Raw genomic sequence first — 27,690 nt, 5'->3', positions numbered from 1 at the left:
TTGAGGCCGAATACATGAAGGATAATCAGGTCATTAGGCCATGTTGGAGCGGGAAGGGAGAGAAATAGGAGCAGGTGGGCTGGCTCATCCATGGGGTAAGAGCGTATACAACCTGTATACATCTCTCTTTTCATATAGTACACGATACAAACTCTACCTATACATAATATTTTGCAAAAAATAATGGGTATTTAACTGAATACCCATGAACTGAACTGGGCCCACCCCTGGCCCTTCCCGATAAACACCATGGACTTGGAAGGGAAGAAAATGTTAATTCAGCTTAATATAGCCGAATCTGCTAATAAAGATAATGATGTTATTGGTGAACCTAGGAAAGGCGTGGAGGCAACCCGGTGAGAAAGAGGTATTGAATATCACCATAAAAAATCATGCATTTGGGGGCAACCGGAAGTACAAGGGGATACTCATGTTAAATTTATCAAGCCCTAGAATTCAGAAGTTGGCAAGCAGAAAAAGAGTGAAGCTAAGCACAAACGAATCAGGCCAACTTTTGATATGTTGTTATCGAAATATGACAATCAAGCGACTGGTACTAGCTCTAATCGGCCATCACATTTGAGGCATTCAAGATCACCTCCGAAGCAAGAATTTCAATGCTAGTAAGGCCATATGGGTCATGGCACCAACACTGTGGATGTCGCCACCCCCTATGCGCCATATTACATAGGAGACCTCAATGGAGTATGGGGGGCAGCCCCCAATGGCTCCTTATGCTTTTCATATGGAGTGGGCAGCACCTAGACGACCTACTTGCGAGAGGTTCTATTATCCCACACACGGCCGTTTGAGCTATGGTGCTAATCGGCCAACAAAAATTTCTCCAAGGAAGGTCAATAAAAAAGTGTGACGTGTTAAGTCATCTAATGCGGAAATTTTATAATACAACAAGCAAAAGGAGATCAGAGAGCCGATTGTTGGTAATCTAGCTAATTCTAATGGTGATATTGTTATTATTCAGTAGGGTCCCATGGCCAATAACTATGAGGCTAGCACAAGCAATGCCAAACCCAGGGATCCCAAATGTACTCAACCTAAGTGGTGGTGTCCTACCGGTTTAACTAATACCATGAGAAGGAGATTACAATGCATGAGGAATCAAGAGAAGGCAGAGCACAAAGAAGAGAAGCAAAGGGACGAATTGTTCAATAAAATTAGGCCCGTGTCATTCACAAAACAAGTATGGAGGCCTAAACAAAAACAAAATGTAGATGCTTCTACATTAGCTACAACCATACCTACACCACCAAAACGGGAGGATGTGACCTCTATTACATTGCCCACACCACCTAAGACATCCCCTTCAATTGAGGAGACTTCAAGTCCAATATACACATTGGTAGATGAAGATGAGATGGTGGATTACGAGTCTATGCCAGTTCGGGGAGGTGTGGATATTAATATGATGTATTACTTACGTGTCTAGTTTCGTGCTACAGGTGAAGAAGGGGAGGTGACCCGACTAGACTTTGGTCCCAAGAACGCTATCTTCGAGAAGCCGAAAGAACCTATGAAACACCCGAAGCCATTGTACCTCAAGGGTCATATTAATGGATCACTGGTTGCTAGGATGCTCGTTGATGGTGGTGTTGTGGTAAATCTTATGCCCTAATCGATCTTCAGGAAGCTAGGGTTACATGATGATGCATTGATCAAGACCAATATGGTACTTAACAGATTTGAGGGGAAAGAAAAGATAGAGGCCAAAGGTGTGATGTGCATGGAACTCACCATGGGAAGCAAAACTTTGGCCACGACATTCTTCATCACCGAGATGCAAGGTAACTATAATGTTATACTAGGCCGCACTTGGGTTCATGCTAACCACTGTGTGCCATATACCATGCAACAATTCTTAATACAATGGGTCGATGATGAAGTAAAATTCATTCCCGCGGATAATTCGGCTTGGGTTGCCTTGGCCGATGCATCTGTGGATTGGAATCATCCCGATGTTACTTTCTTAACAAGTCATGACCTCCCGGAGTTTGATTTCCTTAGTGCTACAAGGAACGGATTCATTCCCATCTCTTTAAAGCCGATTGGTGGTAGTCGATTTTGAGGTATGATTTAAAACAAAAATGTAGTGGGCGATATAGTATTATCGTCCTAAGATTAATCATGGTCGATATATGATTATTGTCCTTAGAAAATATAAATGGCCGATGGAGTGTTGACAGTGTCCTTAGAACAAGCTCCGTGCAAATTATTTTTCGGCACACAAGTTTTGCCAAAAAATAGAGGGACATGTGTTGACACCAGATTTTAGTATGGTCAAAAACTTAATTAATATGAACTCGGATGGAAACATACCCAACATGAGAAAGTTTTGTAGTGTAGACATGAAGATCTATGATGTTTGGGGCATCGCCGTCCGATCTCATCTCGAAGGCCAAAACTATGCTCAAAGTACTAAGATTTCATATTCAAAGTATTGTTCGGTCGATTAAGCCCCCAATACGACCTTATATGAGAAAATGTTCTACACGGATCTTCTTTATCTCGTCGAAACGACACATTTTGATATAAAAATCATCCCAATCCGAGATCATATGCAAAAGTTAGAGCCATCGAAGTGCGGTACTACCACCAACCAAAAAGTGACGCGCGCAATCACACACATGTCTGACAGGTAGCGCCCCGTTTGCTTGTTTTACACGAGCGTTTCGGGCCACAATACGGCCCAAATCGAAAAATGTTCAATACGAAAGTTGTTCATCATGTCAAAACAGTTAAATTTGTTCTTGGGCTCATCTTCATCCGAGGTCGTTTGAGGCGTGTGAGACCCAAAAACCTAACTGTTGTCTTGAACTTACCTTTATCCGAGTTCGATTAATTTTGGAAAGATTTGGATGGGATTTGAAGTCATTTTCTTTTATGGAAAGTCCAAACGCCTCATAAAAAGATGAGAGGTGACGTCCGATTGAACAACACACAATCGAACAAATTAATATACTACTTTTTATCCTAGTTTTTACATCTCTTCCATGTTCTTTCTCTCTCGTTGTTCGTTCATTCTTCGTGTTGGAGAGAAGAGATCCTCGAGGCTCACCTAGGGCAGACCATAGCCGTTGTGCGTCCAGACGGGGTCCCTTCTGGGCGCATGGGGTTTCGGGTGCCTTGCGCATGGCACTCTCTGCCCGGTCTCCTTCGACGTGAGCTACACTGCATCACCCCCGAGGTTGAGGATACACGTGACGTGTTCGTGTGTCAAAAGCATGCACGCATCAAATAGCATCCGTCCCAAATAGGCGCGGCGTAGTGACGTGCATTATCTCCTCCCGGGCTCAAATGCTTCGAGATGAACACTAAAATCGAGAAAACATGTAAAAGGATTAAAAGGATGAATTTTTTTGGTAAACTTTGACAAATATTTTGCATGCGGGTAAAACTTAAGCATAAAATGACACTCGTGTAAGTCATGGCAAAAGCAAAAAACAAAATTGATGCTATAACAATGCTATTTTGAAAATTTTGGAATGCTGATTTTTATTTCACGACTGCCATGAATGTCATTTTGTACTTAAATTGTGTACCTACAAAACATTTATCAAATTATACCAAAAATATCAAATATTTTTGATTATTTTTACTGTTCATCATGATGAATTTGAACTCGGGATTATAATGGGAGTTTTGCCTGCGTAGATACGGAGCCATCGCGCAAGGGCATTTTCTATTCGATGTCGGTTGCACTTGTTAACGTGTTAAATGCAAAGTGAAGTTCAGAGGTACTTCCGAGGCCCTGAAAAACTAGGAGCTCTCGCGAGAGGCGATTAGGTTTCCGGTGGAAAAAGGGCAGTGCTCGTCGGTATCTCGCCAGCAAGTCGCACGAGGCTAGGGTTGAGGATGACTACATCCATTGCTCCTAATACAGGAAATAGAGGGTGTGCATCGTCACGGGCGGCTACAAGCCAGAAGGAGGAGGCGATGGGCAGATTGGATCTCACAGAAGAGGAAGCCACCCCATTGGTGGTTGATGATCTACTCCGGGCCGGTACGCGAGATGGGAACGGAGTTTGGCCTTTCATTACAAGTCTGCATGCGCCAGAGTATAGGAAACCTACTGCCTCGGGAGATAGCTCATCAAAGGAGCCACAAAGTTCAAGCAACAACAAGAAAGATGCGGTTCTTGTAGAAGTTAATCATGTTGCTTATGTAGGATTAGAAAAGAAAGATAAACCGAGTCCTAGTAGTATTAGGATTCCTAGTCCTAGTCTATTTCTATAGTCCCTTGTGGATGTGTATAAAAGACACCCTAGGGGTGTTGCTTGTAACACCAGACCAGAAAAAACGAAAAGCAATACAAAGCAAAGGCTCGACACGGGCCTTTAGCCATCAAATCCATCGATAAGTTTTATTCGTGTCGCTAGTTACGCAAGTTCCGTCACGTAGCCGGCCGAAGCAAGAATCGCGTAGGCACGCTTGTACGGCTGCATACGCACGTTCAAAAACCAACAATTGGTATCTAGAACCTCGACGATCTACGATCCACGATGACGGACAGCGGCGCTGAGTCGGTCGAGTCCGGCAAGGGCGGTGCCAAGGCGAACAAGAACGGCGACAAGGTGAAGAAGGGCGTCAAGTCAGCAACCAGTGGTGGAGGAACGAGCGGCGCCAACATCCAGGCGCATCGCAACATCCCCATCCAGTACCCGATGCTCACCGACGCCAACTACGGCGTGTGGGCGGTGAAGATGAAGATTATTCTCCGAACCTTCGAGTGTGGCAGGCAATCACGGACGACGACGTCGATGACAAGTCCGACGAAGGTGCCATGGCCGCCATAGCCCAGTCTGTGCCGGATTCCGTACTAATGACATTGGCGGAGTTCGAGACGGCAAGAGAGGCGTGGAACGCACTCAAGGAGATGAGGATCGGAGAAGATCGCGTCACCAAGGCTCGGGCACAAGTGCTGAAGCGCCAATTTCACAAGTTGCAGATGGAGGAAACTGAATCGGTGAAAGACTATGCCATGCGTCTTACTGCTTTGATGGGAGAGATCCGCGCGCTTGGTGCAAAGCTCGATGAGACCGAGATTGTGGAGAATTTTTTCAGTTCGGTGAGTGATAAATTCACGTACATCATCGGCATGCTCGAGCAGCTTTACGACATCGACGACATGACCATAACGGAGGCGATCGGACGCCTGCGGACATGGGAAGAGAATGCTCATGGCTGTCGGAAAGGCAAAGGAGGAGGTAGTGACCAACTCATGTACTCGCGCGCAGATTGGGAGGCCCCAAGTAGCAAAGGAAGGCGTGATGGTGGCGAAGGCTCAAGCAACGTGAAGTGCGACGGACAAACCGGAAAAGGCGAAGGAAAAGGCAAGCCACAAGGTCGTGGTAAGGCGGACCAATCTAAAGGGCGGAAGCCACGGAACTTGGATTTATCCGAGGTTAAGTGCTATAACTGCAATAAGATGGGTCACTTTGCAAAGGATTGTCCGAAGCCTAACATGCCGGAGATCAAGGCAAATTTGGCAAAGCAGGAAGACGAAGGTCCAGCTCTTCTGATGGCCGAAGTTTGTGATCTCGCTGAAACGGTGGTTGTGAAACCAAGCCGGAAGGTGCTACTTCATGAGAAGAAAGTGACACCAAAGTTGTCCGGTAATCAGAACGTGTCGTGGTATCTCAACACGGGTGCCAGTAACCACATGACGGGGTGCAAGGAGAAATTCATCGAGCTGGAATACGATGTTGAAGGCTCGGTCAAGTTCGGTGATGGTTCAGCTATGGATATTTGCGGGCAAGGATCTGTCCTCTTCGAGGGTCTCACAGGCGAACATCGCATACTCACCGGAGTGTACTACATCCCACGGCTTTGCAACAACATCATCTCTATTGGAAAGCTTGACGAGAATGGATGCAAGGTGAATATCGAGAACGGAGTGATGACGATCTTCGACAACCTCTCAAACGTGCTAGCTCGTGTTAATCGCACACGGAATAGACTCTATATCCTCAACCTTGATCAATCTCAACTGGAGTGTAGGCTTGCCAAGAGTGATGATGATTCGTGGTTATGGCATGCTAGATATGGACATGTTAACTTCTACGCCTTGAAGAAGATGTCAAAGATGGAGATAGTATCAGGGATACCAGTTATCGACCATGTTGATCGAGTATGTGACGGGTGCGTGGTTGGAAAACATCGACGTAGGTCGTTCCCTGCTCAGTCTACCTATCGTGCAAGTGATGCACTCGAGCTGCTCCATGGTGATCTATGTGGCCCTATCACCCCGGCAACTCACGCGGGAAAGAAGTATTTATTCCTTGTGGTAGACGACTACTCGAGATATATGTGGGTCATTCTCCTATGATCTGAAGATGAGGCGTTTGAAGCGTTCAAGAAGCTGAAGGCTGCAACGGAGATGGAACACAAGCTGAAGGTTCGCGCTCTACGGACAGATCGTGGCGGAGAGTTTACGTCGAACAAGTTCAACGACTACTGCGAGAAGATTGTCATAAAAAGGTTCCTCACGGCACCTTACACGCCAGAGCAGAACGGGGTCGTTGAAAGGCGTAATCGAACCATCCTTGACATGGCAAGGAATTTACTCAAGAGCAAGAACCTCCCGGGGATTTTTTTTTGGGGAGAAGTTGTCTCGACGGCGGTGTATCTTCTCAATCGGGCTCCAACGAACACTAATAGGAAAAGGGATATAAATGATATAGACACTAATGGCGCACGAGACAAGTGGTGCGCCACTACTATATAGCAGTGGCGCACCATGTGCAGGTGTGCCATTAGTGTGATGGACACTAATGGCGCACCACACACTCGGTGCGCCACTACTATAATTTTTTTTTTGCAAAAGTACTAATGGCGCACCGGGACAGAGTGCACCATTACTAGTTTAACTAGTAATGGCACACCACTCATCTAGTGCGCCACTACTATAATTTTTTTTTGCAAAACTACTAATGGAGCACCACCAGCTGGTGCACCATTAGTAACTAGGGTTACTAATGGCGCATTTTGTAGGTGGTGCGCCAATACTATTTTTTTGGCAAAACTACTAATGGCGCACCACCAGCTGGTGCGCCATTAGTAACCAGGGTTACTAATGGTGCACCCCCTGGGATGCGCCATTGCTATCACCACCGCTAAAATCCCCATGCCAGTCCCCACGCGGCCCATGTGCCCGTATCGACCAAGTCGAGCTCGCTCTCCCCCGTATCCCTCCCCTTCTCCTGCTCCCCCTCCCAGCGGCGGCCGCCTCGTCGGCGACGAGCCTCGTCGGACGCGCTCCTCGACGGCGTCGAGGTCTCCGGAGCCCCACCGCCCCGCCGCCCCGTGCTACTGCAATAAAAGACCTTCCAACGGCGCCAGAAGTAAGCGTGCTGACGGGAGACTATTCTTGTCTTGATACTCCTCAGCAACGGCACCAGGAATCCTTCTGCTACGGCTACGCCTTTAGGGACTTCCTTGGAAAATATGCAAAGGATTCCCCCGTGGCCTTGGAGCCTTGCGTTGGTGTGCCCTTGAAGCAGAAAGGGTGATGTAGCACAGCGGCGGTAAGTATTTCCCTCAGTTTTGAGAACCAAGGTATCGATCCAGTGAAGGATTGTCACAAGTACCTGCACAAACACAAAGAGCTTGCACCCAACGCTATGAAGGGGTTGTCACTCCCTTATAGATTGTTTGCCAAGTGAGAACTGAAAGAAAAAAGAAACAAAGCAAAGTAAAAGCGAAAGTGGAAACGATAGGTGTGAATAGACCCGGGGGCCGTAGTGTTCACTAGTGGCTTCTCTCATGAAAGCAAGTAGACGGTGGGTGAACGAATTAGTGTCGAGCAATTGATAGAACCGCGCAAAGTCGTGACGTTATCTATGGCAATGATTATATCTATAGGCATCACGTCCAAAACAAGTAGACCGATACTTTACCGCTATCCAGCATGCATCTAGTGTATTAAGTTCATGAGAACAGAGTAACGCCTTAAGCAGGATGACATGATGTAGATGGACAATCTCATACCTACGATAAAAGCCCATCTTGTTACCCTTGATGGCAACAACACGATGTGTGCCCTGCTGCCCCTACTGTCACTGGGAAAGGTCACCACACGGTATGAACCCAAAACCAAGCACTTCTCCCATTGCAAGAATCATAGATCTAGTTGGCCAAACAAAACCCCAGACTCGGAGAGACTTACAAGGATATCAAATCATGAAAATAAGAAATGGGCAAAGACTCAAATATATATCATAGATAATTTGATCACAAATCCACAATTCATCGGATCTCGACAAACACACCGCCAAAGAGGATTACATCGGATAGATCTCCATGAAGATCATGGAGAACTTTGTATTTAAGATCCAAGAGAGAGAACAAGCCATCTAGCCACTAACTACGGACTAGTAGGTCTGAAGTGAACTACTCACGAGTCATTGGAGGGGCGATGATGTTGATGTAGAAGCCCTCCAACTCCAAAGTCCCCTCCGACAGGGCACCGGGAAGGGTCTTCACATGAGATCTCGCGGAAACGGAAGCTTGCGGCGGCGGAAAAGTGTTTCTGTGGATGCCCTGATTTTTTCTGGGATTTTAGGGAATTTATAGGCCAAAGATCTAGGGCAGGGGAGTGTTGGAAATATGCCCTAGAGGCAATAATAAATTAGTTATTATTATATTTCTTAGTTCATGATAATCGTTTATTATCCATGCTATAATTGTATTGATTGGAAACACAATACTTGTGTGGATACATAGACAAAACACTGTCCCTAGTAAGCCTCTAGTTGACTAGCTCGTTGATCAAAGATGGTCAAGGTTTCCTGGCCATAGGCAAGTGTTGTCACTTGATAACGGGATCACATCATTAGGAGAATCATGTGATGGACTAGACCCAAACTAATAGACGTAGCATGTTGATCGTGTCATTTTGTTGCTACTGTTTTCTGCGTGTCAAGTATTTGTTCCTATGACCATGAGATCATATAACTCACGAACACCGAAGGAATGCTTTGTGTGTATCAAACGTCGCAACGTAACTGGGTGACTATAAAGATGCTCTACAGGTATCTCCGAAGGTGTTCGTTGAGTTAGTATGGATCAAGACTGGGATTTGTCACTCCGTATGACGGGGAGGTATCTCGGGGCCCACTCGGTAATACAACATCACACACAAGCCTTGCAAGCAATGTAACTTAGTGTAAGTTGCGGGATCTTGTATTACGGAACGAGTAAAGAGACTTGCTGGTGAACGAGATTGAAATAGGTATGCGGATACTGACGATCGAATCTCGGGCAAGTAACATACCGAAGGACAAAGGGAATGACATACGGGATTACACGAATCCTTGACACTGAGGTTCAAACGATAAGATCTTCGTAGAATGTGTAGGATCCAATATGGGCATCCAGGTCCCGCTATTGGATATTGACCGAGGAGTCTCTCTGGTCATGTCTATATAGTTCTCGAACCCGCAGGGTCTGCACACTTAAGGTTCGACGTTGTTTTATGCGTATTTGAGTTATATGGTTGGTTACCGAATGATGTTCGGAGTCCCAGATGAGATCACGGAGGTCACGAGGGTTTCCGGAATGGTCCGGAAACGAAGATTGATATATAGGATGACCTCATTTGGTTACCGGAAGGTTTTCGTGCATTACCGGAAAAGTTTCGGGCTGATCGGTAGTGTACCGGGAGTGCCGGGAGGGGTGCCGGGGACCATCGGGAGGGGTGTCACGCCCCAAGGGGTCTCATGGGCTATGGGAAGAGATAAACCAGCCCCTAGTGGGCTGGAATAAGTTCCCACTAAGGCCCATAAGGTTTGAGAAGGAAAAAACACAAGGTGGAAAGAGTTTCCAAGTGGGAAGGTGGAATCCTACTCCAAGTAGGATTGGAGTAGGACTCCTCCACCTCCAATTTCGGCCAAACCTTTAGGTTTTGAGGCTGCCTCCTCCCCTCCCTCCCACCTATATATACGGAGGTTTTAGGGCTGATTTGAGACGACTTTCTCACGGCTGCCCGACCACATACCTCCATAGTTTTTCCTCTAGATCGTGTTTCTGCGGAGCTCGGGCGGAGCCCTGCTGAGACAAGATCATCACCAACCTCCGGAGCGCCGTCACGCTGCTGGAGAACTCTTCTACCTCTCCGTCTCTCTTGCTGGATCAAGAAGGCCGAGATCATCGTCGAGCTGTACGTGTGCTGAACGCGGAGGTGCCGTCCGTTCGGTACTAGATCGTGGGACTGATCGCGGGATTGTTCGCGGGGCGGATCGAGGGACGTGAGGACGTTCCACTACATCAACCGCGTTCACTAACGCTTCTGCTGTACGATCTACAAGGGTACGTAGATCACTCATCCCCTCTCGTAGATGGACATCACCATGATAGGTCTTCGTGCGCGTAGGAAAATTTTGTTTCCCATGCGACGTTCCCCAACAGTGGCATCATGAGCTAGGTTCATGCGTAGATGTCTTCTCGAGTAGAACACAAAAGGTTTTGTGGGCGGTGATGTGCATTTTGCTGCCCTCCTTAGTCTTTTCTTGATTCCGCGGTATTGTTGGATTGAAGCGGCTTGGACCGACATTACTCGTACGCTTACGAGAGACTGGTTTCTTCGCTACGAGTAACCCCGTTGCTCAAAGATGACTAGCAAGTGTCGGTTTCTCCAACTTTAGTTGAATCGGATTTGACCGAGGAGGTCCTTGGATGAGGTTAAATAGCAACTCATATATCTCCGTTGTGGTGTTTGCGTAAGTAAGATGCGATCCTACTAGATACCCTTGGTCACCACGTAAAACATGCAACAACAAAATTAGAGGACGTCTAACTTGTTTTTGCAGGGTATGATTGTGATGTGATATGGCCAATGATGTGATGTGATATATTGGATGTATGAGATGATCATGTTGTAATAGAAATATCGACTTGCACGTCGATGGTACGGCAACCGGCAGGAGCCATAGGGTTGTCTTTATACTAACATATGTGCTTGCAGATGCGTTTACTATTTTGCTAGGCTGTAGCTTTAGTAGTGATAGCATAAGTAGCACGACAACCACGATGGCAACACGTTGATGGATGATCATGGTGTGGCGCCGGTGACAAGAAGATCGTGCCGGTGCTTTGGTGATGGAGATCAAGAAGCACGTGATGATGGCCATATCATGTCACTTATGAATTGCATGTGATGTTAATCCTTTTATGCACCTTATTTTGCTTAGAACAACGGTAGCATTATGAGGTGATCTCTCACTAAAATTTCAAGACGAAATTGTGTTCTCCCCGACTGTGCACCGTTGCGACAGTTCTTCGTTTCGAGACACCACGTGATGATCGGGTGTGATAGACTCAACGTTCACATACAACGGGTGCAAAACAGTTGCACACGCGGAACACTCGGGTTAAGCTTGACGAGCCTAGCATGTGCAGACATGGCCTCGGAACACATGAGACCGAAAGGTCGAGCATGAATCGTATAGTTGATATGATTAGCATAGGGATGCTTACCACTGAAACTATTCTCGACTCACGTGATGATCGGACTTGAGATAGCGGATTTGGATCATGTACCACTCAAATGACTAGAGAGATGTACTTTTTGAGTGGGAGTTCTTAAGTAATATGATTAATTGAACTAATTGTCATGAACATAGTCTAATGGTCTTTCCGAATTACGATGTAGCTTGCGCTATAGCTCTACTGTTTTTATATGTTCCTAGAGAAAATTTAGTTGAAAATTGATAGTAGCAACCTTTGCAGACTGAGTCTGTAAAACCGAGGATTGTCCTCGTTACTACGCAGAAGGCTTATGTCCTTAATGCACCACTCGGTGTGCTGCACCTCGAGCGTCGTCTGTGGATGCTATGAACATCCGACATACACATTACTGATGACTACACGATAGTTCAGTGCAAGATACTTAATGGCTTAGAAGCAAGGCGCCGAAAACGTTGTAAAACGTCACGGAACATAAGTGATGTTCTAAAGAGATGAAATTGTGATTTCATGCTTGTGCCCTTGTTAAGAGGTACGAGACCTCCGACAAGATTCTTTGTCCACAAAGTAAAGGAGAAAGGCTCAATCGTTGAGCGTGTGCTCAGATTGTCTGAGTACAACAATCGCTTGAATCAAGTGGGAGTTAATCTTCCAGATGAGATAGTGATAGTTCTCCAAAAGTCACTGCCACCAAGCTTTGAGAGCTTCGTGATGAACTATGACATATCAAGGATAGATACAATGATCCTTGAGCGATTCGCGACGTTTGACACTGCGAAAGTAGAAATCAAGAAGGAGCATCAATAGTTGATGGTTTGGAAAACCACTAAGTTTCAAGAAAGGCGAGGGCTAGAAGGGATACTTCGTGAAACAGCAAAACAGTTGCTGCGCTAATGAAGAGACCCAATATTAAACCCAAACCCGAGACTAAGTGCTTCTGTAATAAGGGGAACAGTCACTGAGGCGGAGCAACTCTAGATACTTGGTAGATAAGAAGGCTGACAAAAGTCGAAAGAAGTATATTTGATATACATAATGTTGATGTGTACTTTACTAGTACTCCTAGTAGCATGAGGGTATTGGATACCGGTTCGGTTGCTAAGTGATTAGTAACGCGAAATGAAAGCTACGACATAAACGGAGACTAGCTAAAGGCAAGGTGACGATACGTGTTGGAAGTGTTTCCAAGGTTGATATGATCAAACGTCGCACGCTCCCTCTACCATCGGGATTGGTGTTGAACCTAAATAATTGTTATTTGGTGCTTGCGTTAGGCATGAACATGATTGGATCGTGTTTATTGCAATACGATTATTCATTCAAAGAGAATAATGGTTACTCTATTTGCTTGAATAATCACCTTCAATGGTTTATTGAATCTCGATTGTAGTGTTACACATTGGTGCCAAAAGATACGAGTTAAATGATGATAGTACCACTTACTTGTGGCACTGCCGCTTGAGTCATGTTAGTATGAATTGCATGAAGAGGCTCCATGCTGATGGATCTTTACTCACCTGATTTCGAATCACTAGTGACATGCAAATCATACCACATGAGCAAGGCCTTGTTTTCATTGAGATGAAACAAGATAGTAACTTGTTGGAAGTGATACATTTTGATGTATGCAGTCCAGTGAGTGCTGAGGCACGCAGTGGATATCATTATGTTCTTACTTCACTGACGACTTGAGTAGATACAGGAGTATTTACTTAATGAATCACAAGTCTGAAATATTGAAAAGTTCAATTCTGTTTCAGAGTGAAGTTTGTCGTAACAAGAGGATGAACTGTCTACGATATGATCATAGAAATGAATATCTGAGTTACGAGTTTTTGGTACACAGTTAAGACAATGTGGAAATTGTTTCACAGTTCATGCCACCTGGAACATCATGGTGTGATGATGTGTCTGAACGTCATACCACGCACTATTTAGTATGGTGCATGATGTGATGTATCTTATCGAATTACCACTATCGTTTATGGGTTATGCATTAGAGACAACCACATTCACTTTAAATAGGGCACCGCGTATTTCCGTTGAGATGACACAGTATAGACTAAGGTTTAGAGAAATCTAAACTGTCGTTTCTTGAAAGTTTGGGGCTTCGAAACTTATGTGAAAAAGGTTTTAGTCTGATAAGCTCGAACCCAAAGCGGATAAATGCATCTTCATAGGATATCCAAAACAGTTGGGTACATCTCCTATCTCAGATCCGAAAGCAAAGTGTTTGTTTCTAGAAAAGGATCCTTTCTCGAGAAAAGGTTTATCTCGAAAGAATTGAGTGGGAGGGTAGTAGAACTTGATGAGGTTATTGAACCATCACTTCAACCAGTGTGTAGCAGGGCGTAGGAAGTTGTTCCTGTGGCGCCTACACCAATTGAAGTGGAAGCTGATGATGGTGATCATTGAGCTTCGAATCAAGTTACTACAAACCTCGTAGGTCGACAAGGTCGCGTACTGCTGCAGAGTAGTACGGTAACCCTGTCTTGGAGGTCATGTTGTTGAGCAACAGTGAACCTACGAGTTATGGAGAAAGCGATGGTGGGCCCAGATTCCGACAAATGGCTGGAAGCCATGAAATCCGAGAGAGGATCCATGTGTGAAACCAAAGTGTAGACTTTGGTAGAACTACTTGATGGTCATGGGACTATTGGGTAAAATGGATCTTTAAAAGAAGACAGACGATGATGGTGATAAGTCACTATTAAGAAAAGCTCGACTTGTCACAAAGATGTTTTCGACAAGATCAAACAGTTGACTATGATGAGACTTTCTCACTCGTAGCGATGCTAAAGGTCTGTTAGAATTATGTTAGTTGTTGATGCATTATTTATGAAATATTGCACGTAGGATGTCAAAACATTGTTTTCTCGACGGTTTCCTTGAGCAAACATTGTATGTGATACAACGAGAAGGTTTTGTCGATCCTAAAGATACTAGCAAGTATGCAAGCTCCAGTGATCCTTCAATGGACTGGTGCAAGCATCTCGGAGTTGGAATATACACTTTGATGAGATGATCAAAGATTTTGGGTTTGTACAAGGTTTATGAGAAACTTGTATTTCCAAAGAAGTGAGTGGGAGCACTATAGAATTTCTGATAGGTATATGTGGTTGACATATTGTGGATCAGAAGTAATGTAGAATTTCTGTAAAGCATACAAGGTTGTTTGAAAGAAGTTTTCAAAGGAGTACCTGGATTACGCTACTTGAACGTTGAGCATCAAAGATCTATGGAGATAGATCGAAAGCGCTTAATAGAAGTTTCAACAAGATGCATGCCTTGACAAGTTTTTGAAAGAGTTCAAAATAGACCAGCAAAGAAGGAGTTCTTGGTTGCGTTGTGAGGTGTGAATTTGAGTAAGACTCAAAACCCGACCACGGCAGAATAAAGAGAATAGACGAAGGTCGTCTTCTATGCCTTAGCCGTAGAATCTAAAGTATGCCATGCTGTGTACCGCACCTGAAGTGTGCCTTGACTCAAAGTATGTTGAGAGGTACAGAGAGTGATCCATGATTGAATCACTAGCAGCGGTCGAAATTTATCCTTAGTAACTAATGGACTAAGGAATTTTTCTCGATTATGGAGGTGGTTAAAGAGTTTGTCGTAAAGGGTTACGTCAATGCAAGCTTTGACACTAATCCGGATAACTATGAGTAGTGAAACGGATTCGTATAGTAGAGTAGATATTTGGAGCATTTCCGAATAGCACGTAGTAGCAGCATCTATAAGATGACATAAAGATTTGGAAAGAACACACGAATCTGAAAGTTTCAGAACCGTTGACTAAAACCTCTCTCACGAGCAAGACGTGATCAGACCCCATAACTATATGGGTGTTGGATTCGTTGGAATCACATGGTGATGTGAACTAGATTATTGACTCTAGTGCAAGTGGGAGACTGTTGGAAATATGCCCTAGAGGCAATAATAAATTAGTTATTATTATATTTCTTAGTTCATGATAATCGTTTATTATCCATGCTATAATTGTATTGATTGGAAACACAATACTTGTGTGGATACATAGACAAAACACTGTCCCTAGTAAGCCTCTAGTTGACTAGCTCGTTGATCAAAGATGGTCAAGGTTTCCTGGCCATAGGCAAGTGTTGTCACTTGATAACGGGATCACATCATTAGGAGAATCATGTGATGGACTAGACCCAAACTAATAGACATAGCATGTTGATCGTGTCATTTTGTTGCTACTGTTTTCTGCGTGTCAAGTATTTGTTCCTATGACCATGAGATCATATAACTCACGAACACCGAAGGAATGCTTTGTGTGTATCAAACGTCGCAACGTAACTGGGTGACTATAAAGATGCTCTACAGGTATCTCCGAAGGTGTTCGTTGAGTTAGTATGGATCAAGACTGGGATTTGTCACTCCGTATGACGGGGAGGTATCTCGGGGCCCACTCGGTAATACAACATCACACACAAGCCTTGCAAGCAATGTAACTTAGTGTAAGTTGCGGGATCTTGTATTACGGAACGAGTAAAGAGACTTGCCGGTGAACGAGATTGAAATAGGTATGCGGATACTGACGATCGAATCTCGGGCAAGTAACATACCGAAGGACAAAGGGAATGACATACGGGATTACACGAATCCTTGACACTGAGGTTCAAACGATAAGATCTTCGTAGAATGTGTAGGATCCAATATGGGCATCCAGGTCCCGCTATTGGATAGTGACCGAGGAGTCTCTCTAGTCATGTCTACATAGTTCTCGAACCCGCAGGGTCTGCACACTTAAGGTTCGACGTTGTTTTATGCGTATTTGAGTTATATGGTTGGTTACCGAATGTTGTTCGGAGTCTCGGATGAGATCACGGACGTCACGAGGGTTTCCGGAATGGTCCGGAAATGAAGATTGATATATAGGATGACCTCATTTGGTTACCGGAAGGTTTTCGTGCATTACCGGAAAAGTTTCGGGCTCATCGGTAGTGTACCGGGAGTGCCGGGAGGGGTGCCGGGGACATCGGGAGGGGTGTCACGCCCCAAGGGGTCTCATGGGCTATGGGAAGAGATAAACCAGCCCCTAGTGGGCTGGAATAAGTTCCCACTAAGGCCCATAAGGTTTGAGAAGGAAAAAACACAAGGTGGAAAGAGTTTCCAAGTGGGAAGGTGGAATCCTACTCCAAGTAGGATTGGAGTAGGACTCCTCCACCTCCAATTTCGGCCAAACCTTTAGGTTTTGAGGCTGCCTCCTCCCCTCCCTCCCACCTATATATACGGAGGTTTTAGGGCTGATTTGAGACGACTTTCTCACGGCTGCCCGACCACATACCTCCATAGTTTTTCCTCTAGATCGTGTTTCTGCGGAGCTCGGGCGGAGCCCTGCTGAGACAAGATCATCACCAACCTCCGGAGCGCCGTCACGCTGCTGGAGAACTCTTCTACCTCTCCGTCTCTCTTGCTGGATCAAGAAGGCCGAGATCATCGTCGAGCTGTACGTGTGGTGAACGCGGAGGTGCCATCCGTTCGGTACTAGATCGTGGGACTGATCGCGGGATTGTTCGCGGGGCGGATCGAGGGACGTGAGGACGTTCCACTACATCAACCGCGTTCACTAACGCTTCTGCTGTACGATCTACAAGGGTACGTAGATCACTCATCCCCTCTCGTAGATGGACATCACCATGATAGGTCTTCGTGCGCGTAGGAAAATTTTGTTTCCCATGCGACGTTCCCCAACAGGGAGCGCCAGGGAGGCCACAAGCCTGGTAGCCCCCCCCCCGGTGGCGGCTATAGGGCTTGTGGGCCCCCTGTGGCTCTCCTGCCTTGGCCCTCAAGTCCCCTGATCTTCTTCCGTTCTGAAAAAATTTATTTCGGGGATTTTATTCCGTTTGGACTCCGTTCCAAAATCAGATCTGAAAAGAGTCAAAAACACAGAAAAAACAGGAACTGGCACTTGGCACTGAATTAATAAGTTGGTCCCAAAAAAGACAAAAAAGGTACATAAAACATCCAAAGTTGACAAGATAACGGCATGAAACCATCAAAAATTATAGATACGTTTGAGACGTATCAAGCATCCCCAAGCTTAACTCCTGCTCGTCCTTGAGTAGGGAAGTGATAAAGAATGAATTTTTGATGCTTTCATGCTACCTAGCATAGATGTCCTTTGTAACTCCTCTTATGTGACGTGAGTGTTCAGATCCATTAGAATCAAGACAATAGTTTTCTATTGGCGTGGAAACAATAATACTTCAAGCAAACTAGCAAGGTAATCATGAACTTTCAAAATAACAAGGCCAAAAGAAAGTTATCCCTACAAAAGCATATAGTCTGGCTATGCTCTATCATCATTGCACAACGAATTTAAATCATGCGCAACCCCGGTATTGGCCAAGTAATTGTTTTCACACCTTTACTTTCTCAAACCTTTTCAACTCTCACGCAATACATGAGCGTGAGCCACGGTTTTAGCACTATAAGTGGTGTGGAGTGTGGTGGAGGTTGCAAGACAAACAAGGAGAAGTTGGTCACATTAACTAGGCATATCAATGAGCTGTGGAGATGCTCATTAATAGATATCAATGTGAATGAGTAAGGATTGCCATAAAAATGATGCACTAGAGCTAAGAGTATGTGAAAGCTCTTAAAGAAAACTAGTGGGTGTGCATCCAACTTGCTTGCTCACGAAGACCTAAGGCAAATTTGAGGAACCCTATCATTGGAATATACAAGCCAAGTTATATAATGAAAATTTCCCACTAGCTATATGGTGGTGACAAAACGAGAGACTCTCAATCATGAAGATCATGGTGCTTAATAAGCACAAGTGTGGAAGGATAGTAGCATTGTCCCTTCTCTCTTTTTCTCTCTTTTTTTTGGTGGGCTCTTTGGCCTCTCTTTTTTTTGTGGGCATCTTTGGCCTCTTTTTGTATATGGGCTTCGCTGGCCTCTTTTTTTCCTCTCCTGGGACAATGCTCCATCAATGATGATCATCACACTTTCAACTCAAAACTTAGAACAATGATGACTCTATATGGAATGCCTTCGGTAGTGTACCGTGGCAATGATCTAGCATGGCATAGACATTAATGGAAACATCATGCTAGCTATCTTACGATCATGCAATGGCAATGTAGACGTGGTGGCACATGTCATGGTGGTAGTTTCATGGCAATATATCTCGGAATGACTTTGAAAAAGCCATAGTAGGTAGGTATGGAGGCTGTTTTGAGGGAGGCTAATGGTGGGTTTTGTGCACCGGCGAAAGTTGCACGGCACTAAGAAGATAGTGATGGTGGAAGGTGAAAGTGCATCTAAACCATGGACTCAATATTAGTCATGAAGAACTCATATACTTGTTGCAAAAGTTTTAGTAGTAATCGAAACAAAGCATTCAACGCATACTCCTAGGGGAAGGGTTGGTAGGTATAAACCATCGTGCGATCCCGACCGCCACACAAAGGATGAAAATCAATAGACTAATCATGCTCAGACTTCATCACATAGTGGTTCACCATACGTGCATGCTACGGGAATCACTAACTTAAACACAAGTATTTCTAGATCCACAACACCTTACTAGCATAACTTCAATATTACCACAACCACAACTCAAAACTAATTGAGATGAATCAAACTTCTCTAACTATTCAATGCACATGAAGGTGGAAGTTTTCATATCCTTTTGGATAACTACCCCTTTTGAGACTACTTTCAAAGCATATATCAACTACCAAGCCACGCACCGCCGTGCTCTAAAAGATATAAGTGAAGCACATAGAGCAAAATCAACTAGCTCAAAAGATATAAGCGAAGCACATGTGAGCTGAATTGTCTACCAAAGGATATAAGTGAAGCTCGACAAAATCATGGTGAGTGCATGTCTATCTCTCTAGGTGTGCAGCAAGGATGATTGTGACACAACAAAAATAAAATACTCCTACGATACAAGACGCTCCAAGCAAAACACATAACATGTGGTGAATAAAAATATAGCCCCAAGTAACGTTACCGATGGATTGAAGACGAAAAAGGGGATGCCTTCCCGGGGCATCCCCAAGCTTAGGCTTTTACGACATCCTTGAATCATCTTGGGGTGCCTTGGGCATCCCCAAGCTTGAGCTCTTGCCACTCTTTATCTTTTTGTCCATAAGAACTTCACCCAAAACTTGAAAACTTCACAACACGAAACTTAAACAGAAACTCGTGATAACATTAGTATAAGAAAGCAAACCACCACTTCCTTAGGTACTGTAGCAAACTTAAATTCTACTTATTTTGATGTTGGGTTACTGTATTTTCAATCTTCCATGGCTAATACCCCCTAATACTATCCATAGTTTCATCAAAATAAGCAACCAACTCAACAAAAACATAATATGTTAACAGCAGACCAGTCTGTAGCAGTCTGTATACTTCGTATACTTCTGGTACTTCAAAAATTCTGAAAAATTACGACAGCCTGAAGAATTTGCGTAGCAATCATCATAAAAAATAATCAACTCAAAATCTCTTACAGAAATAAAACTAAATTCTTTTCGTGAGCAGAAAGTTTTTGTCTTTTCCAGCATGACCAAACGATCATCCCCAAGACTAATCATAACGGTTTTGCTTGGCACAAACGCAAAAAGAAACACAAAAAACACAATCATAACAGAATTATGAAAGTGTGGAAAACACAAAACAGAAAGAAAAAGGATAGATTCGTTGGGTTGCCTCCCAACAAGCTCTATTATTTAACGACCTTAGCTAGGCAAAAGGTGATGGAATCACGTATAGTCATCTTTGGTGCTCAAACCATAATAGCCCTCATCATAGATTCATAAGGCAATCTTATTTTCTTCCTTGGAAAGTGCTCCATGCCCTTCTTTAGAGGAAATTGAAATATAATATTCCCTTCCTTCATATCGATGATAGCACCAATAGTCCTTAGGAAAGGTCTACCAAGAATAATGGGACATGAAGGATTGCAATCTATGTCAAGTACAATGAAATCCACGGGTACATAGTTCTTATTTGCAACAATAAGAACATCATCGATCCTTCCCATGGGTTTCTTGATAGTAGAATCCGCAAGATGCAAATTAAGAGAACACTCTTCAATCTCATGAAAACCAAGAATAACACATAAAGACTTTGGAATCGCGGAAACACTAGCACCCAAATCACACAAAGCATTGCACTCATAGTTTTTTATCTTGATTTTGATAGTAGGTTCCCACTCATCATGAAGTTTTCTAGGTATAGAGACTTCTAGTTCGAGCTTCTCTTCAAGAGATTTCATCATAGCATCTACGATATGCGCGGTAAAGGCTTTGCTTTGGCTATAAGCATGTGGAGAATTTGCAATGGATTGCATCAAAGAAATTCATTCAAACAAGGAGCAACTATCATAATTGAATTCCTTGAAATCCAAAATTTTGATTTCTTCTACTCCACTCTCCACACCTTTATCATCAAGATAGGTGGACTCCGAATCATTGGGGCGTTTTTCAACAAAAGTGGATTCATATCCAGCCCCTTCAACAATAGGTTTGACACGCAAGAACAAATATTCAAGAGGAGTCACACCAAGCACTTTAAGATCTTCATGATTTACATCACTAGAACGCACCCTTTTAAACCATTCATGCCTAGCGCGAATTTGGGTGGTTCCTTCTTTGCTCTCATTCATGGAGACACGCATAGCTTTTAAAGTTTCATCCAAGTTGACATTGGGAGGAGCACATCTAACTTTCAAAGCATCAATATCACAAGACATCCTATCAACGCTCTTAGCCAAATCGTCAATTTTGAGTAGTTTTTCCTCTATGGACGCATTGAAAATCTTTTGAGAGTTGATGAACTCTTTGATATTACTCTCTAAATCATAGGGTAATTTGTTGTGATTTCCATAAGTGTTGTTGTAGGAATTGCCATAATTGTTAGAGGAGTTACTAGGAAAAGGCCTAGGAACATAGTTTCCTCTAAAAGCATTGTTGTTGCCAAAATTGTTCCTACCAACAAAATTAACTTCCAAACTAGCGTTTCTACTCTCAATCAAGGAAGATAGTGGCATGTCGTTAGGATCTAAAGGAGCATTTCTACTAGCAACCAAATTCATCAACTCATCCATCTTAGCACTAAGGGAGTTAATTTCTTCTATAGCGTGTACCTTTTTGCTAGCACGTGACCTTTCAGTGTGCCACTGAGAGTAGTTGGTCATGATATTGTCTAGGAGTTTTGTAGCGTCTTCTAACGTGATTTCCATGAACGTTCCACCTGAGGCGGAGTCCAAGATATTGTGAGAGGAAAAATTCAAGCCAGCGTAAAAGATTTGTATAATCATCCACAAACTCAAGCCATGAGCTGGACAATTTCTAATCATTAACTTCATCCTCTCCCAAGATTGTGCAACGTGTTCATGATCAAGTTGCTTGAAATTCATGATATCGTTACGTAAGGAGATAATATTAGCCGGCGGAAAATACTTGGATATGTAAGCATCTTTGCACTTATCCCAAGAATCGATACTATTTTTAGGCAAAGAAGAAAACCAAGTTTTTGCGCGATCTCGCAACGAGAAAGGAAAAAGCTTCAACTTAATCACGTCATTATCCACATCTCTTTTCTTTTGAATTTTGCAAAGCTCAATGAAGGTATTGAGATGGGATGTGGCATCTTAACTAGGAAGGCCAGAGAATTGCTCTTTCATAATAAGATTCATCAAAGCTGCGTTGATTTCATACGATTCCGCACTAGGGGCGGGAGCAATCGGAGTACTAATAAAATCATTATTATTGGTACTCGAGAAGCTGTGTTTTCAGCCATGATGACTTCAACAAACAAACAAGCACACAAGCAAGCAAGAAAATCGGCAAAGGAAAACGGCAAAAGGCAAAAGGCAAAAGAAAACGGCAAAGGAGAAAGGCAAATGAAAACGGCAAATGTGAAGTGGGGGAGAGGAAAACGAGAGGCAACTCGCAAAAAAGGTAAATGCAAGAGATGAGTTTGTGAGACCTACTTGGATAGATCTCTCCTTCCCCGGCAACGGCGCCAGAAATAATTCTGCTACTGCAACAAAAGACCTTCTAACGACGCCAGAAACAAGCGTGCTGACTGGAGTCTATTCTTGTCTTGATACTCCTCAGCAAAGGCACCAGGAATCCTTCTGCTACGGCTACGCCTTTAGGGACTTCCTTGGAAAATATGCAAAGGATTCCCCCGTGGCCTTGGAGCCTTGTGTTGGTGTTCCCTCAAAGCGGAAAGGGTGATGTAGCACAGCGGCGGTAAGTATTTCCCTCAGTTTTGAGAACCAAGGTATCGATCCAGTGAAGGATTGTCACAAGTACCTGCACAAACACAAAGAGCTTGCACTCAATGCTATGAAGGGGTTGTAAATCTCTTATAGATTGTTTGCCAAGTGAGAACTGAAAGCAAAAAAGAAACAAAGCAAAGTAAAAGCGAAAGTGGAAACGATAGGTGTGAATAGACCCGGGGCCATAGTTTTCACTAGTGGCTTCTCTCATGAAAGCAAGTAGACGGTGGGTGAACGAATTACTGTCGAGCAATTGATAGAACCGCGCAAAGTCGTGACGTTATCTATGGCAATGATTATATCTATAGGCATCACGTCCAAAACAAGTAGACCGATACTTTCTGCATCTACTACTATTACTCCACACGTCGACCGCTATCCAGCATGCATCTAGTGTATTAAGTTCATGAGAACAGAGTAACGCCTTAAGCAGGATGACATGATGTAGATGGACAATCTCATATCTACGATAAAAGCCCATCTTGTTACCCTTGATGGCAACAACACGATACGTGCCTTGCTGCCCATTCTGTCACTGGGAAAGGTCACCACACGGTATGAACCCAAAACCAAGCACTTCTCCCATTGCAAGAATCATAGATCTAGTTGGCCAAATAAAACCCAAGACTCAGAGAGACTTACATGGATATCAAATCATGAAAATAAGAAATCAACAAAGACTCAAATATATATCATAGATAATATGATCACAAATCCACAATTCATCGGATCTCGACAAACACACCGCCAAAGAGGATTACATCGGATAGATCTCCATGAAGATCATGGAGAACTTTGTATTGAAGATCCAAGAGAGAGAAGAAGCCATCTAGCTACTAACTACGGACCCGTAGGTCTGAAGTGAACTACTCACGAGTCATTGGAGGGGCGATGATGTTGATGTAGAAGCCCTCCAACTCCAAATTCCCCTCCGGCAGGGCACCGGGAAGGGTCCCCAGATGAGATCTCGCGGAAACGGAAGCTTGCGGCGGCGGAAAAGTGTTTTCGTGGATTCCCCTATTTTTTCTGTATTTTAGGGAATATATAGGCGAAGGAGCTAGGTCATGGGGCGCCAGGGAGGCCACAAGCCTGGTAGCCGCCGCCCCCCTGGTGGCGGCTACAGGTCTTGTGGGCCCCATGTGGCTCTCCTGCCTTGGCCCTCAATGTTGGGGAACGTCGCATGGGAAACAAAAAATTTCCTACGCGCACGAAGACCTATCATGGTGATGTCCATCTACGAGAGGGGATGAGTGATCTACGTACCCTTGTAGACCGTACAGCAGAAGCGTTAGAGAACGCGGTTGATGTAGTGGAACGTCCTCACGTCCCTCGATCCGCCCCGCGAACAATCCCGCGATCAGTCCCACGATCTAGTACCGAACGGACGGCACCTCCGCGTTCAGCACACGTACAGCTCGACGATGATCTCGGCCTTCTTGATCCAGCAAGAGAGACGGAGAGGTAGAAGAGTTCTCCAGCAGCGTGACGGTGCTCCGGAGGTTGGTGATGATCTCGTCTCAGCAGGGCTCCGCCCGAGCTCCGCAGAAACGCGATCTAGAGGAAAAACTATGGAGGTATGTGGTCGGGCAGCCGTGAGAAAGTCGTCTCAAATCTGCCCTAAAAGCCCCATATATATAGGAGGAGGGAGGGGGACCTTGCCTTGGGGTCCAAGGGACTCCCAAGGGGTCGGCTGAGCCAAGGGGGGGAGGACCCCCCCCCCCCCAAACCGAGTTGGACTTGGTTTGGTGGGAGGAGTCCCCCTCCCTTCCCACTTCTTCCCTCCTTTTTTTTTCTTTCCTTTGATTTTCTTCTCTTGGCGCATAGGCCCCTTTGGGGCTGTCCCACCAGCCCACTAAGGGCTGGTGTGTCTCCCCAAAGCCTATGGGCTTCCCCGGGGTGGGTTGCCCCCCCCCCGGTGAACTCCCGGAACCCATTCGTCATTCCCGGTACATTCCCGGTAACTCCGAAAACCTTCCGGTAATCAAATGAGGTCATCCTATATATCAATCTTCGTTTCCGGACCATTCCGGAAACCCTCGTGACGTCCGTGATCTCATCCGGGACTCCGAACAACATCCGGTAACCAACCATATAACTCAAATACGCATAAAACAACGTCGAACCTTAAGTGTGCAGACCCTGCGGGTTCGAGAACTATGTAGACATGACCCGAGAGACTCCTCGGTCAATATCCAATAGCGGGACCTGGATGCCCATATTGGATCCTACATATTCTACGAAGATCTTATCGTTTGAACCTCAGTGTCAAGGATTCGTATAATCCCGTATGTCATTCCCTTTGTCCTTCGGTATGTTACTTGCCCGAGATTCGATCGTCAGTATCCGCATACCTATTTCAATCTCGTTTACCGGCAAGTCTCTTTACTCGTTTCGTAATACAAGATCCCGCAACTTACACTAAGTTACATTGCTTGCAAGGCTTATGTGTGATGCTGTATTACCGAGTGGGCCCCGAGATACCTCTCCGTCACACGGAGTGACAAATCCCAGTCTTGATCCATACTAACTCAACTAACACCTTCGGAGATACCTGTAGAGCATCTTTATAGTCACCCAGTTACGTTGCGACGTTTGATACACACAAAGCATTCCTCCGGTGTCAGTGAGTTATATGATCTCATGGTCATAGGAATAAATACTTGACACGCAGAAAACAGTAGCAACAAAATGACACGATCAACATGCTACGTCTATTAGTTTGGGTCTAGTCCATCACGTGATTCTCCCAATGACGTGATCCAGTTATCAAGCAACAACACCTTGTTTATAATCAGAAGACACTGACTATCATCGATCAACTGGCTAGCCAACTAGAGGCATGCTAGGGACGGTGTTTTGTCTATGTATCCACACATGTAAATGAGTCTTCATTCAATACAATTATAGCATGGATAATAAACTATTATCTTGATACAGAAATTAAAATAATAACTATACATTTATTATTGCCTCTAGGGCATAATTCCAACACTCAAGTCCCCTGATCTTCTTCCGTTCTGTAAAATTTATTTCGGGGATTTTATTCCGTTTGGACTCCGTTCCAAAATCAGATCTGAAAAGAGTCAAAAACACAGAAAAAACAGGAACTGGCACTTGGTACTGAACTAATAAGTTAGTCCCAAAAAAGATAAAAAAAGGTACATAAAACATCCAAAGTTGACAAGATAACGGCATGAAACCATCAAAAATTATAGATACGTTTGAGACGTATCACCCCGCCGCAGGTATGCATACTGCCCCATCTCATCCCCCCCCCCCCCGCGAGGGCTCGTCGCCTCCCTTCCTCCCTCCCTTCTCTGTTGTAACCGTGCGCTTGTACTGCCGGATCGGGATGGACGGGCGGACCCGCGGCTGCTGGCGCTCGCGCGTTGCTAGCTCGGTCCGGCCCGCAGGCCCGCGACCTAGATCTACGGGATCCGGGGAGCGATCCACCGGGATCCGTCGCCCCGGCCAGATTCCGCGTGCCCCACAACTTCCGAGAGCTGGGCTCGCAGCTTAAGGGAGAACCAGCAACGGTGATGAGCCGAGGTGCCCGATTGAAGATCAAATAACAAGCCCTGGTGGTTTCCGCCAGGTAAACTGAAAGGATAAATATCATCTACGATATAGAAGAACTGCATGTTCACTGTACGACGGTGGCGGCGGGTCTCCGGGGACGATCGCCGCCATCGGCATCTCCCTCGGCGAGGGCCCCGCGACCGTCAGCGTTGTCCGGCTGTCCGGCACTGATGCCATCGCCGTCGCCGCCCGCGTGTTCCGATCGGCCCGGAAGTCCCCGGCGCCCTGGAGGCCCCGAAGCCACTCCGTGGAGTACGGGCTCGTGCTGGACGGAGACGGGGGCGTCATCGACGAGGTGCTGCTCTGCTTTCTCTGTGATTCGAACCAGTGCGGCGAGTACTCAATTTGTTTTGCCGAATTCTGAAGGTGCTGGTGGTGCCCATGCTGGCTCCGAGGTCCTACACTCGGGAGGATGTGGTGGAGCTCCAGTGCCATGGGGACGACCTTTGCTTGCGCCGCGTGCTCAGCGCCTGCTTGGAGGCCGGTGCTCGGCTCGCCGACCCTGGTTGGTTGCTTGCTTGCTCACTCACCTCCTACTGGTCCAGATTATTTATGTGTGTAAATAAATAGTGTTTCCGCTATGATTATAGTTCAGGAGAAACAGTTCTGTTTGCTATGGCTCTGGTTATAGTTATAGGGAAACCGTTTGTTTTTGTGAGGTAGGCACACTTTTTGTTTGAAGAATGGTGAATGTAGGTGTCTTGTCTTGAGCAAAGTCCTAGCTCAGTGTTCATGTTTGCTTTTCAGGTGAATTCACCCTTCGCGCGTCCCTAAATGGGAGATTGGACTTGGCTCAAGCGGAGAACGTCTCGAGGCTTATTTCAGCCAAGTGCGTAGCTGCGGCAGATTCAGCCTTGGCTGGCATCCAGGCATGTCGCAAAACTACGCTGTTGGTAAATCAAATCATGTTAGCCTGTTTTAGGTAGGCCCTAAGAAACGATGTACATGGCGACCATGTTAGAGAGGTTTTTTGTGTTTAAGCCTCGAAATACCAGAGACCAGTTGTTTCCATGTCAGGAGTAGCTGAAACAACTCTTTATGGAGGGTAGTAACCAGGGGCGGTGTGGTGGCAGGGGTTGCTCCTGTTACAGGCAACCCCCAAAAATATGAAAAAGTAGATATCAATTGGAGTGTGAGAGTGATTAGTGAAATGGGAAAAGGAAATTGAATATAGTTGTTCTTATCACTAAAATGTGGAGAGGAAATTTGCATCTATTGTGCACGACTTGTTTTTTCTCCCCCTTGTACACGCCGATAACAAGTTCGTGACGCAGCCACTACTTGAAACCCTTTTGCATTGTGAAGTTTAACTTCATCAACTCCAGTTTCTTTGGGTATCACAATATAGATGTTTTTTG

General features: G+C 45.0%; 1 protein-coding gene across 1 annotated transcript in view; it reads left to right on the top strand.

Annotated features, from left to right (window-relative positions):
* Nucleotides 1-249: 249 nt before the first annotated feature.
* LOC123441928 (tRNA modification GTPase MnmE-like) overlaps nt 250-27,690 on the top strand; it is a 48,906-nt gene continuing 21,465 nt past the window's right edge. Inside the window, exons 1-4 of the mRNA XM_045118095.1 lie at nt 250-356; nt 26,384-26,627; nt 26,699-26,837; nt 27,080-27,201. Of these exons, the coding sequence (XP_044974030.1) occupies nt 250-356; nt 26,384-26,627; nt 26,699-26,837; nt 27,080-27,201 (612 nt within the window). The remainder of the gene's footprint in view (nt 357-26,383; nt 26,628-26,698; nt 26,838-27,079; nt 27,202-27,690) is intronic.

Source organism: Hordeum vulgare, chromosome 3H, assembly GCF_904849725.1.
Source record: "Hordeum vulgare subsp. vulgare chromosome 3H, MorexV3_pseudomolecules_assembly, whole genome shotgun sequence".
Taxonomy (NCBI): Eukaryota; Viridiplantae; Streptophyta; class Magnoliopsida; order Poales; family Poaceae; genus Hordeum; species Hordeum vulgare.
Note: the sequence above shows the minus strand (reverse complement) of the source record. Positions and strands in the feature narration are given on the sequence as shown.